Genomic DNA, 14,600 nt, shown 5'->3' with positions numbered 1-14,600 from the left:
AGCCAGCATTCTTACCTCCTCCTTCCCGGATGGCTGAGTGGCTGTAATTCTCCTCCGGCCGGACGTCTCCTCCCTCTTCCTGGCAAATGGCCAGTAAAATTGCTTCTCTTTTCAACCAATCGGCAAAGGGGACCCGTTTCCTGATTGGCTGGGAGGAGAATCAGTGTGATAGTGAATATTTATGCGTTATTGTCATACAACTGGGTGGGCTCAGGGTGCAGTGCTCTGCGCCCCGAGCTCGCCCTTTTTTGGAGCCTATTAGAGCCTCTGGCTCTAATCATGTGCTTAAAAAAAAAAAAAAAAACCCTATTGGAATTCATGCATCCGGTGCCCTGCATGTAGATTGGGGGGCCAGATGCATGGATGGGGGGAGTCCGCCACTTGCTTAAAGGGAATTATAAGAGATTAATGGAAACTGCCTTTACTGACCGTTCCTTTTGCAAAATGCTGGATCCCTGGCTGCCATTGTGATGCTTTGATTTTATTGTTGCCTAAAGCTGGTCATACATGGTTAGTTTTTTTTTTCATTCGGCCACAAACGAGATGTATGTAGGAATCCCCAACCACTGGGAGATTCTATTGTATTGTCTTGCTGGAAAAAACACAAAAATTGTCATACGGAAAAATTGCCATACCTAAAATAGCGTAAATTTTCTTTCATTTAGCGCTCGTAGTAAAGAGCAGGCTGCTAGGTAAATTTAGTTTAGCTCTCCTGTAATCAATGAAGCAAGGGTTTGATTATTTAGGGCTTTTCAATGTCTCAAAGGCTCCTGCTCTGTTACTTCCCCCTTTTTTCTAGAGGATATCAGAATCATAGTGGGAGAAAGGACTGAGCATGCAGCCTGAGTATTCATGGAAATCTAGCAAATCCCTGGGAAGGCGTGCCCAGTAGGTGGCTGGAGGTCCCAAAAATAGTGGAAGGCCTGGGCAGCAGTGTTTAGTGTTCTTGGGTCCAGTGCTGCAGGAGGAGACCCATGTGAGGGGGCTCTGCCACCTGGTGCTGGAGCCTTGAGGAAAAAATTAAGGACCCAACTAGGCTTCTCTGAGGGGCCTATGACCAAATTGGGTCTGGAGAGGCTCACTGGAGAGAGCAAGGACGATATTGGTGATAAGGGTCAAGCTGTCCTATGGTGGCATAAGTCTACAGCTCCCTGACCCTGATGGATATTGGCACGATAATCCTGTGGCTATGTGAGTAGATGTTCCCAGTGCTGAAGAATAATGATTGCGTGTAGCTTTTAACTCTAGAAGTACAGGTCACCAAAAGCATAGGAGATCCTTTGGATCATTTTGTTTGTACAGTGCAGCCAGAAATTAAGGAGCCCTCAAGTTTTTCAGTTTTGCAGTTCATTGGGATATCTCATGTTCCCTACCCCTTATCTGGAACCCCCTAGACCAGTGATGGCGGACTTTGGCAACCTAGATGTTTTGGAACTACATTTCCCATGATGCTCTACTACACTGCGGAGTTTATAAGCATCGTGGGAAATGTAGTTCCAAAACATCTTGGGTGCCAAGGTTCGGCATCACAGCCCTAGATTGTTCTTTGGAGCCAGTGGAAGAGTGCTGAAAATGCAGGGTGCCTGGCTGTTTGTGCTCTAAGGGGGAAATTGAACCAAATTCATCAGTGGCTCCTACTTGGGTGCTGCAGTTTTCCAGCTCCTGGGGAGCCACAGGTGGTGCGTGCACCTGGCCGTAGAAGTGCATGGCTGTACATGCTGCCTTGTACTCGTGTAAATGCTGATGCTCTTTTGCACTGACGTTTACTCGCACATGTGCGTATGACATTTTTCCCAAATGCGGAAGTTTTACACATGGGAAGTTAAACGCAGGTGCAGGAGGGCATTTACAGGAGTACAAGCGCGAACAACGATGCATGTCTAATATCTGCCAGGTTTTTGTGCCACCTTCTGCTCCGTGGGCATGGGAAATGCCAGGAGTTTTACGGTCCCTTGCACCTGTCAACATCAGAATTAGTGTAAAGTCAGAACTCCTGATGTGATACTTATTTTAGAACGTGACTTGGAAAATATTGCAGACAGAGAATGAGCATGACGGCTATGCTTTTATAGTAGGTGGTCAGAAATGGCAGTTCAGGAATTTCTCCTGTGACAGGTTCTCATGGCAGCGGAATTCTGAGACAGCAGCATATCATTGCTCAGATAGGTGTGAGTCAGAGCAATGCTTTCCTGCCATGGTGCTCTGCAGGCAGGTGGGCCCCCAGCCGTAGGCGGCTCCCCGTCCCCTGCAGGTAAGAGTCATCTCTGGGAGAGGCTTACACCAGGAAATCTACTTTGTACTCACGCAGCACAGAAATACAAGTGGGTGGAAATATTCTGACTATGAGTAAAGGAGGAGCAGGCCCTTGAGGTGGAGTTATCACAGCAGCCAGAAAAAAAACTAAGTAGGTTAAAGTCAGAAGGGAGGTGACAGGGATGGAGCTACACAGGTGACAGAGAGAAAAATGTGGCCTGGCCAGCTATAGCCAGATATCTTGTACAAATCACCTGCAGAGAGCGTACAGGTGATGTCTTCTCCAACATGGAGCTGGATGTATACCTCCAGGTGGGATAATTGTACTTCGTCATGAGCTAACCTTGGAATCCATGGGGAGTCTGGGATCTGGAACCTGTCCACTGCTGGTCATCGTAGCCCTGCACCTACTACTCCTGCGGAGCCCATGTCAGGGGTTAGCAGGATTTGAAGATTCGCCAAGACAAATCAAGGCCAACTTTGTAAGAAATTTTTTTATTGCTTTAATATTTTGCTAATATTGAGAGAGATACTGAGACAGTTATGATGAGATAGACAAAGACAGGGGAAGAGAGAGAGAAAAAAAGAAAGAAAGAAAGAAAGAAAGAAAGAAAGAAAGAAAGAAAGAAAGAAAGAAAGAAAGAAAGAAAGAAAGAAAGAAAGAAAGAAAGAAAGAGGGGAGAAAGAAAGTGAGAAAGAAAGAAAGAAAAAAAGAGGAGAGAAAGAAAGAAAGAAATAAAGAAAGGGAGAAAGAAAGAAAGAAAGAAAGAAAGAATGGAAGAAAGAAAAAGAAAGAAAGAAAGAAAGGGGGGGAGAAAGAAAGGGAGAAAGAAAGAAAGAAAGAAAGAAAGAAAGAAAGAAAGAAAGAAAGAAAGAAAGAAAGAAGGGGAGAAAGAAAAAGAAAGAAAGAGGGGGGGAAGAAAAAGAAAGAAAGAAAGGGGGGAGAAAGAAAGAAAGAGGGGGAGAAAGAAAGAAAGAAAGAAAGAAGGGGAGAAAGAAAAAGAAAGAAAGAGGGGGGGGGGGGGGAAGAAAGAAAGAAAGAGGGGGAGAAAGAAAGAAAGAAAGAAAGAAAGAAAGAAAGAAAGAAAGAAAGAAAGAAAGAAAGAAAGGAACTGTTACTAATCCGCATTACATGTACAGTAAAGCTGCTTTCACACTGCTTCTTTGCAAAAAGGTAGTAAACACACATATGCGTTTTTGCTACATTTCCGGTGCGTTTTTCGGTTGCCTGCACCTGTGAAAAAGGACATAAGGACAAAAAAAGCATAGTTGAGTTTTGATGTGTTTTCAATGCATTTCAATGGGGATGTGCGTTTTTTTTACCGCACCAAAAATGCAAGACTTTTAAAAATGCAACTAACCCGCAGTTGACTGTTGTGAAAAGTTCCATAGGACTTAATGGTCATGGATTTTTTGTAAGGTAAAAACTGAGGAAACTGATCAGTGTGAAAGGGCCCTAAAAGCGAACAGTTGCACAAATATGGAGCATTGTGCTATCAATAAAAGTTAATTGCTACTACATGGTACACTACATTGTCCAGTAGAAGTAGCGATCGATAATGCCTAGCAACTAATTTATGGGCAATAATGGACAAATTTAGTAGCGTGATTTCCTTAGTAAAGATCATCCACAGACACCCAGCTGGATGGAGGAGAAAGAGGAGAGATAAAGACAGTGGCAATGTGGCAAGGGGGGAGAGAGAATGAGAAATAGAGAGAGGGGTAAATGGGGAAATAGAAATGGAGGGATAGAGAGAGCAACAGAAGGAGAGAAAGAGTGTAAAATAGAGATGGAGAGATATAGAGATGTGGAGAGAGAGGAAGAGAGATAAAGATGGAGGGATACAGAGACTGATAGAGAGAGAGAGAGAAAGTAGAGGTGGGAAAATAAAAGGGGAGACAAGGAGAATTAGAGATGATGGAGTTATACAGGGAGAGACAGTGACAGAGATGGAAAATATGAGAAAGAAATAATGACATAGAGATAGAGGGATAGAAAAAGGGAGAGAAAAACAGATAAAGGGAAAGAGAGAAATAGAGATGAATCAGGAGAGAGAGAGAGGGGTGCAAAGGAAGCAAAGATGATAGAGAGAGAAATAGATGTAGAGAGAGAGAGATACGATAAAGAGAGAAACAAACATGTACAGAGAAAGTAAGAAAAAGGAGAAAAATAGAGAGATGGAATGAGAAACAGAAATGTGGAGCAGGAAATAGAGATTTGGATAGAGAGAGAGGAAGAGGGATGGGAACAGGAGAGAAAAAGAGATGTAGGCAATGGCATATAAAGAAACAGTGATGAAGGGAGAAAGAAATAGAGAAGAATCAGGAGAGAAAGAAAGAGAGTGAGAAAGAGAAATTAAGAGAAAAAAAGATGCGGAGAGATAGAAAATATTGAAGATGTGGAGAGAAAAATAGAGAGAGAGAGAGAGAGAGGGATGGCAAAAGGAGGAAAAAAGAGATGTGATAGAAAAGAAAAAAAGAAGAGAGAGAGAGAGAGAGAGAGAGAGGAAAGTAGAGAAAAAGAGATGGAGAGACAGAAAAAACAGAGAAGAAGGTGAGATAGAGAAAGAAAAGCAGGAAAGAGAAATGGGAAAAAAGAGAAAAAAGGGAAAAAAGAGATAAAGAGATGGAGAGAGAAAAGAAGAGTGTGTGTGTGTATATATATATATATATATATATATATATATATATATATATATATATATATATATATATATATATATATTATTATTATGTAAAATGGATTATTGAACTGGACAAATAATAACATACATTTTACAATTAGCAGTCACCTTCCATGGCTTCATTGTGTGCGAATACAAACTTTAGTGGGATTTGTTTATTAATTATATAATATTGTTATAATATATGTATATAATATTAATTATCTCAATATGTAGCGTGTTCATAGATTCAATGCTGTTTGCATTTTCTTGACATGCATCTGTTAAGGATAAATTAAGGACACCTGTTTCTGTGTATTCCCTGAAACCCCTGATAGAGCAAATCATATAAATACTAATAATAATAATTTGGGACGCCTGTCTCAATGTTGATTCATCCTGGAACCTTGGACAGGAATGTCAGTTGATAATGTTGACAAACCCTGAATCTTTTTGTTATAAATATCTGGATCTCCTATTAGTGATAAAAGACTGAATTACTGATGCTGGTGACAGATTTGATTGTAAGCTCTGGCAGTGCCAGGACCTTGGCCTTTATTTGTGTAATAATAATGATTACCAATTCTGTAAAGGTGTTTAGTTATTGTTATATGTTGTTTCCTTTGTGGCATTGAAGTTGTATACAAGCAAACCTTTGTGTGATATTGTGCTTTGTGATGTGATGGATCTTTATTAAGTTTTATGGTGGTGTGGGCGATCATTTGCATTTCATCTATAGGAGCCAATATAACTATAACTATAACTATATATATATATATATATATACACTTTTACAACACCTGTCATAAGGAAATTCTGGCTAATGGCAGCTTGAGTCATATAAAGAATAGCCTGGGTAGGACAGTTTATAGTCTGAACGTGCCTGGTGTCCCCGGTTGTCTGACTTCGCTGAGATTTCTGGATTTGTTCTTATTCAACCACAAAACAAATTTTCTTTACATTATCTCAGTTTTTATTATCTATATGGCTTTTTTTTAGGATAAGTATATAGAAAAATGTTTTATGACTTCTTTAGCAAACGTTCCACTAAGTGGACCTGTCATTAGATATATTTTCTTGATTTTAAAGAGGAACTTCAGTACCTCATAATTTAAAAGTCTGGGATGTGCACAGAAGGTCTCTGCCTGGCCGTTGGGACCCAACAGAGACCTGCAGCACATTTGCGCATGGGGTTTCCCGCACATTTTCTAAAGTTACTTATATAACGCCATCAATTTTACATATATATTATACAAACACATCAATCAGTCCCTGCCCTCAAGGAGCTTACAATCTAAGGTTCCTAACTCATTTATACATACACATACTAGGCCCAATTTGGACAGGAGGCAATTAACCTTTCAGCATGTCTTTGGAGTGTGGGAGGAAACCCATCCAGGCACAGGGAGAACATGCAAATTCTGTGCAGGTAGTGCCACGGTTTGGATTCAAACTGATGACTCTAATGCTGCTGGGTGGAAGGGCTAACCACTTAGCAACTCCCAAGCACATGCTCCCCGCACATGCAAACACCCTCAGATCCTGGACCTCAAATCTGCATTGTTTTTGCCCATGTGTGGGAAACCTTCGGCACATGCATTTCTCATCACATTTCTCCATCAGCTCCCAAAACCCTGTGGCACCTCTGCACATGTGCAGAATCGACACTGTCAGAGTGCCTGCCGAGTGCAACATCATTCTCTCCAAGTGCTCCCCTGCAGCACAAAAGTATTGGAAAGACAAAAAAAAAAAATACATATCGTAATGTAATTGTAGAAGTGGGAGGAGCCAGGTTCAAATAAATTACTTTATTGGGTGAAGGTCCCCTTTAAGTGCATGAAGGCTAAGTAATGTGTAAGTAGAAAAAGAAAAAGCAAGCGAGGAGAGCCGCAAAAAAGAGGCAGCACCTCCGAGCTAACCCTTTAGAAAACGAGGGACTTTAAATGTGCCAGAGACAAAAAACTATACTCTATAAAAATTGATATTTATTTAGAATCTTTAAAAACTTAGCGCCATCTTTAAAAATATATCAAAAAATGATACTGATTGAATTTAAATAATACATGACATAATGATACGTCATTCTACAATCAAACGTTTGGAATCGATGCGTTTCGTAAAGAGTAGCTTCTTCAGGATTCCAGCTTGAAGATGGCCAACTAAAAAGAACAACAACAAAAATGCATAATATATACAAACAGTTTAATAAAGAACACAAAGAATAAAACATTGTACATGAATAAACAAATAGGATAAAGAAGAAAGGGAACAGGGGAAAAAAATTACATGTATACAGAAAAAATGCATATATATATATATATATATATATATATATATATATATATACACACACAAATATATATATGCATGTATATACATATCCTCATCCGGGGGGACCCAAAAACCAAACAGAAGGGGGACAAATCCTGAGGGGGGAGGGGGGGGGGACATAAAACAAATGAAGGGGCCACAGATTGGGCATCCAAGGGAGCATTCCAAGGCACTTAGGCCCCTTTCACACTTGTGTGACCTGACAGTCGCGCGACTTTGACACAATTTTGCCGCACTACTTTATTGCATTTTGAAGCAATGCCTGTATAATCTTGAAGTCTATGGACCTCAATTCGCATCAAAGTCAGACCAAAGTAGTGCAGGGACTACTTTGAAGTCGCTGCGACTTAAAGTCGCACAGATATGAAGGATACTCATTGGAAATCATGGAGTACGACTTGTTATGGGACTTTGCAGTCCCAAGTCGCAGGACAAGTCGCACAAGTGTGAATCTAATTCACCTAAATCATCATGAGTTAGCAAAATGGTTTCTGACAATATAAGGAGAACTATGGAAACTCCCTAGGATACCATCTGGGAGGCATTCCTGTGAAATCACATCAATTTATCATAAAATCATTTATGGAGGCTCTTCCTGATTAGATTTCTGCCCCACGGTTTTAGATGGGGCGTTTAAAAATAAGGTTAGTGCCTGTGATATTCATTCTAACAACAAACATTTACAGGTATATTTGTGCGATTTCTGTGGACATATACAGTATATGTATGTATTATGTATATACTATGTTTCGGTTTTAGACTCAATTGGTTACCTATTTTTGGACATAGTGCTTGACCCATTGCGCCCCCTGTGGGACAGCCATTTATTGTACATCTGTAGTTTTCTGATAACTCATGATGATTTAGGTGAGTTAGTGCGTTGGTATGCTCGCTTGGATGTCCCATCTGTGGCCTCCTTCATTTGTTTTATGTCCCCCATGAGGATTTGTTCCCCTTCTCTTTGGTTTTTGGATCTCCTCAGATTAGGATATGTATATACATGTGTATATATCAGAGGTGGGGGACTCGAGTCACATGACTTGACTTGACTTAAGTCAGACTTAAGTCACCAGTTTGAAGACTTGAGACTTGCTTTACTAAAATTAATAAAAGACTCGACTTGACTTTGACTTGGTATTCATGACTTGTGTCTTGACTTTGACTTGAGACACATGACTCGAAATTACTTTACTTTAAGTTATTAAATATTAGCATTTTCTCAAGATGTGTTAAAGCAAAATGAATGTGTCTGTTATGTTTCTGACACCACAGTCACTTAAAACACCTCAGTGTGTTCTGATTTGTAGGACACTGGCTGTTAAAAAATGGAAATACTTAACATGTTTTATTAAATAAGGATTTTGAGCTGTTTGGGCATTCAAAGTTTCTTTAATATGCCAAGAAAAAAGCACTAAGCAGTTTTGTTAATGTTGAAAAGCAAAACCTTTCCTGATCACTGACCTTTAACTGATTTAAATGTGAAAATTGGGGTAGATCAGTATTTTGACTTGATTTGTGACTTGACCAAAATAAATGACTTGACTTGACTTGCTTAAATTCTGGCAGGGACTTGACTTGCTTGCTTTTCGCCACAGTAACTTGGGACTTGCTTGAGACTTGAAGGTTAAAGCGGAGTTCCGGCCGCAAAATCGTTACTTTACATTTTGTGGCATCCGCTTCCTTATTGTAACCTGAAAAAGAATTGGATATTCCCGATTTTTTATTTTTTTTTTACTTACCTTGTTTCAGTAGAAAATATACTCACCTTTCCTTCCACTTCCTCCCTGTGTGGTCGCGACCTGCGCCGTCACTTTCTGTCCCGCAATGCGTCCTGGGAGCTCTTACTCATCACTCCCAGAAGTCAATGGGCAGTGACGTAGGCGGCTGACCGCTCCTCTCATCGCGTTATTTGCAAAAAGGAAATGACGCGATGATATGGAAACCGATCGCATAGTACTGCGCATGCGCGAGATTTTGCACCGCATTCTGCATACACAACCAGAAAGAAGGGAAGACATCTATAGACTGTGGCTTCGTATAACCCCAGCAAAGATGGCCACGCTCAGCAAAAGATTTTAAAAGTAAGAATTTCTGATGAATAAAAACATATAAAACAATTAACTACCGGATTAGCGTATATATTAAGGGCTAAGGATCACTATTTGGGCAGTATTTCTCAACCTTTTCAACACAGGGGAACCCTTGAAATAACTTTTCAGTCCCAGGGAACCCCTGCTAAAAACGACTATATCTACAACTCATGATACCAGTGGTGGCCCCTCCATTGGGTGGCAGAGGGGCACCACCCCCCTATCCGTGTGTCCGGCCCTCTCATCTACATGCACGGCGCCGGACGCATGGATTCCAATGGGGGGTTTTTTTTTTTTTTTGGTTTGAAGCACGTGATTAGAGCCAGAGGCTATAATAGGCTTCAAAAAAGGGTAGGCTCAGGGCGCAGAGCACTGCGCCCTGAGCCCACCCAGTTGTGTGACAATAGAGAATGAATATTCGCTATTGTCACACAGATTCTCCTCCTGGCCAATCAGGAAGCAGGTCCTGAGACGCGTTTCCTGATTGGCCGAAAGGATAAGCCACGCTATTGGCCAAGGAGGAGGAGGAGGGAGGAGACGCAGGGAAGCCCGACCCACGGAGGAGAATGATGGGGAAGCCGCCGCTGCCTGCCCTCCACATGTTAGTCCAGGGTGAGTGAGTCGGCGACCAAGGAGGGGGGGGGGGGTATGGTGTGCGGACTGGAGCTGGTGTGGTCCGGGGGGGCGGGTGTGTGGTTCGTTTGACGCCCCCCCGGCCCATGGAGCACCAGCTGCCACTGCATGGTACATTGGTATGATGATCAGTGGGAAGAATGCTCCTTACACGTGAGGTCATTGGGAAGAATTGCCCCCTTACAGAGAGCTAAAAAGATCAATGGTGTCAGTAGGAACTTATCTGAGAGGCAGAGATTGCTCATTGCTCAAGGAACCTCTAGCAACCTCTGGAGGAACCCTGGTTAAGAAACCTTGGTCTAGAAAATGATAATGGTGCATAATGAAAACCTGTAGCTTTGTGTAACTAAAAGGCCTCATCCACCTGCTGGCTTGTATACAATTATTGATACATTTTTAGGCATTTTGCCAAGGCACCCTTGAAGAAACTTCATTTTGCCTGGGCACCCTGGTTGAAAAAGTCTGCTGTAGAGCACTATAATGATACTTTTGTGTATAGTATTTTGATGAATTTTTCACATGTGTTTGATTGTTTATTAAGTAATATTGGAGCTTGCACTGCTGACCATATAGTCATATTTCTTCTGTGGTAACCCAATTGACATCACACGACTGCTAGTGGCTTGCAGCAGCCTTAATATGTATAATATATGTAAATTTTAATTTAATTTAATTTTATATTGCAAATTCCATCAATATTTTTTTGGCGTGAGTGTATTTATAGAAAACACTAATGGCCCCACAAGTCTAGAACAGTGGTCAGAACAGTTGGGGCCGGAAGTGGCCCTTTGCTTGCCTTTATCTAGACCTTGGGCGCTATTCTTCCCACTGAGGCCAATGATGGAGCGCCATTCCTCCCATTAAAACCAGTGATGGGGTATTGCTTTCTGCTTACCCCTTGCTTATTAGGGCATTTTCTACTTCTACAAGCCACAGTCTGGCTCCCCTAAAGTGTGGAATGTAGTAAACTGGCCCATTGTTTAAAAAGTTTGGAGACCTCTGGCGGTGTTCTGCAAACTGTGGCCCAGGGGCCGGATTTTGCCCTTTGCTTACCTTTATCCGGCCCTTGGGGAACTATTCCTCTAACTGACAGGAGATACTATGCTGCCAACTGACACCAAAAATGGAGCAACATTTCTCCCACTGACACCAATGATGGGACACCATTCCTCCCCCTAATACTAAATGCGGGGATGTTTACTCCCACTGATGCCAGGAAAATTTATATCTCCGCTGGCCACAGTGCGGCCCCCCCTAAAGTCTCATGGACAATTAACCGACACTTTGTATAGAATGTTTTCAGACCCCTGGTTTACAGGAATCAGACAAAGCATTTAACACTGACAGGGGTGACTACAATGATCAGCTTTTATGTATTTATCTAAAACCTTTATCCCAAAAATGTTGCTGTAACTGATTATAAAGTGTGAGCTGGAGTTTGGCTTTAATTTGTTAGTGTATTTAAATCTGCTAGTCCATCTAACACTCTCCTCCGTCTCAGGCTGACAATTCTGCAGTCTGCTGTGCCCCCTGTGCTCCTTTATCCAGAGTGGGAAGGGTGCTCTAATACAGGAGGTGTGTTACTGGTCAGATCACCAGGTGAAAACAGAGGAGAAAAAAGCCTAAAAAAAGAAAATTAATGCAATCACCACATCTAATGATTGGTAAGCTGAAATATATTAAATTTTTGGTTTTAGGTTATGTGGTGACTGCATTCAATTTTTTTAAGCTTTTTTTTTCTTTATATTTACCTGGGGATTTGGCCAATAACACACTTCCTGTCTTAGGGTGTCTCCATTTTATATGAAGGAGCTATGGAGACAATCTATTCCTGGGCGGGCAAAGGGGTGGTAACCTAGAATTAGCAGTGTGCCCTGGGCATGGGACCCCCAGGCTGACTTGCAGAACCATCTCTTCCAGGGCGACCCAACCTGGTTTAGCTGCAGTGCAGGGACAAGGTCATCTAGAGCCCGGGGTAAACATGCCAAACTGTGCCCTCCCCAAGATGTATGAGCATTATGTGTCAGTAAAAATCACCCCCACAAAAAAAACTGAGCACTTATCTGAACGCTCACCCCCTAAGCATAAATCCCCCCTCCTCCCAGTAGAAATCCACCCCACTGCTGAAATTCCTCCCCTCCCAGCACAAATTTCCCCCTCCCATCCCCCAAATCTCCCAGCTTAAATGCCTCCCACCTGAAAAAAATTACCCCTCCCATCTCAAATTTTCTACCACTAAAATTTCCCCTCCTAGTACACATCCCCCCCCCCCCCACTCCAAATCCCCCACTCCCAGCACAAATACCCCCTTGATCCCCCTCCTAGCACAAATCTTCTTCCTTCCATCCCCCCTCCCAACACAAATCCTCCTAAATCACCACTCTTAGCATCCCCCTAGATTTCCCCTCCTAGAACAATACATCCCCTCTGTTGTTCCCCACCCTGCCCCCATGAGCACACATTTTTGTTCCAGGAAATGTCCCCATATAGAGGTGGAAGGAAGAATAATTCCACACAAAGAAATACTTATCTACTATTTACTGAGTTAATAATAGCAAGGACATTTACACACGTCAGCTATCCCTTGAAGGTGGAAACCCACAGCTTGAAGTTACAAACAGTTTAGCTTAGAGATGTGGAATGAGAAGAGAGAGACCCATTGCCTCCAGAAGGTAGAGTCATATACCCCATGGAGAAATCCCAAAAATCCATAAAGTTCTTATGCTGCTCTAAGGGTTCAATATTGAGTTGGCCCACCCTTTGCAGCTATAACAGCTTCAGCTCTTCTAGGAAGGCTGTCCACAAGGTTTAGGAGTGTCTATGGGAACGTTTGACCATCCATGTCTTTATGGACCTTGCTTTGTGCACTGGTCCAGATCATTTGGTGGAGGGGGGATTATGGTGTGGGGTTGTTCTTCAGGGATTGGGCTTGGCCCCTTAGTTCCAGTGAAGGGAACTCTGAGACCCCATTCACACTGGGGCGACTCTACTTGCCGGGGCGACCTCACAGGTTGCGGTGCGCAGCTCGCACTGTGACCTCGGAGTGGCCGGCACAGACTTCATATCATTGAAGTCAATGCAGGTCGCTCCAGGTTGCCCCAAAGAAGCTCCGGACCCTTTTTCTAAGTTGGAGCGACTTGTGTCGCTCCTATTAGAACGGGTCCACAGCTACTCTATGGCAGGCGACCTATGGCGACCTGTCAGGCGACCAGGTCGCCTGACAGGTCGCCCCAGTGTGAACGGAGTCTTAAGTTGTCAGAATACCAAGATATTTTAGACAATTTCATCCTTCCAACTTTGTGGGAACAGTTTGGGGATGTCCCCTTCCTGTTCCAACATGACTGCGCACCACCACTTGAAAGATAAAGGGCCCTTTCACACGGGCGTTCCGCATGTCCGTATATCATCCTATTTTTTTGGAACGGAACAGAACCCTATTTTTGTTCCGTTTAAAAAACGGAACGGATGCAAAATCGGATGTCAGCGGTGTCATCCGCTGACATCCGCAATGCCCATAGACTTACATTATGTCCGTATATCATTAGCAAACGGATGGGATGATATGCGGACATACGGAGCGGATGACACAAAAAAAAAAAGTGCCGGAGCGGATCGCAATGCGGTCCGCTCCGTGTGAAAGAGCCCAAAGAGTGCATTTTTTACACAGCTATATAGATCAGACCACAATTAGGGACAAATGAGGAGGAAAAGAGGGACGGAGGGACTTTGTTCTAAATCAGGAACAATTGAGAGCTATGTGTAAACCCAACATTTCATATTTCTGATATGTGCCTACTGTAGCATGTACTTGATTGAAAAAGTACTCTGTTCTCTCTGTATTGCTTCCTTTGTGTGAAATCCCTGGTGTTCCTGCCAGTTCCTCTACTTTGCTATTAAAAACTGACCACACTAAGCATGAGAGCACACCCTGGTCAGTTCTCTAGCTGTGCTCTCATCCAATGATCAGACTTATCCTGGCACCCTTCCTCCCCTCTGCACAGCCTTTCACTGGGAAGTTCAATGTACTGCAGTTTCTCCTCCCACAGCTCTTATGGAGCTGAGAACAGAAGGAATGTGAAGGTATATATAATGTTTTTTATATGCATACACAAATGTTTTGCCTTTAATTTCTATTTTAAACTGAATTGGTTGTTTTACAAGGTGAGGGTTTACAGTCTCTTTAATGCACCACATGTGACTGCGTGACACAACACTCATTAATGCAACACGTAAGAATGGGAAAGTGTAGATGGGCTCCAAAACAAATAAGCTGTATCAGACTTTCCCTTCTAATGTCTACTTTCTTTACTTACCCAAAGACTTCAGTACTTTATGAGCCTCTAAGGGCTCCCTTTCTCTCTTCTCTCTCTCTCTATCTCTCTCTCCCCCCCTCTCTCTTTCTTCCTCTCTCTTACTACCCCCTCTCTCTTACTACCCCCTCTCTCTCCCCCTCTCTCTCTCTCCTTCTCTCTCTCTCCCCCTCTCTCTTTCTCTTCACCCCCCCTCTCTCTTTCTCTTCACCCCCCCTCTCTCTCCCCCTCTCTCTCCCCCTCTCTCTCTCTCCATCTCCCTTTCTCTCTCTCCCTCCCTCTCTCTCTATCCCCCCTCTCTCTCTCTCCCCTTCTCTCTC

At 42.7% G+C, this 14,600-nt stretch overlaps 1 protein-coding gene across 1 annotated transcript in view; it reads left to right on the top strand.

The window, feature by feature from the left end:
• The first annotated feature begins 2,374 nt into the window (after nucleotides 1-2,374).
• The window catches only part of IL17RE (interleukin 17 receptor E), a 121,203-nt gene continuing 108,977 nt past the window's right edge, over nucleotides 2,375-14,600 (top strand). The window contains exon 1 of the mRNA XM_082265784.1: nucleotides 2,375-2,735. Coding sequence (XP_082121910.1) covers nucleotides 2,607-2,735 — 129 coding nt within the window. The 5' untranslated portion in view covers nucleotides 2,375-2,606. The remainder of the gene's footprint in view (nucleotides 2,736-14,600) is intronic.

Source organism: Pelophylax lessonae (assembly GCF_965119305.1).
Source record: "Pelophylax lessonae genome assembly, chromosome: 8".
Lineage (NCBI taxonomy): Eukaryota > Metazoa > Chordata > Amphibia > Anura > Ranidae > Pelophylax > Pelophylax lessonae.
The sequence above is the reverse complement of the archived record's forward strand: the minus strand, read 5'-3'. Positions and strand labels throughout refer to the sequence as shown.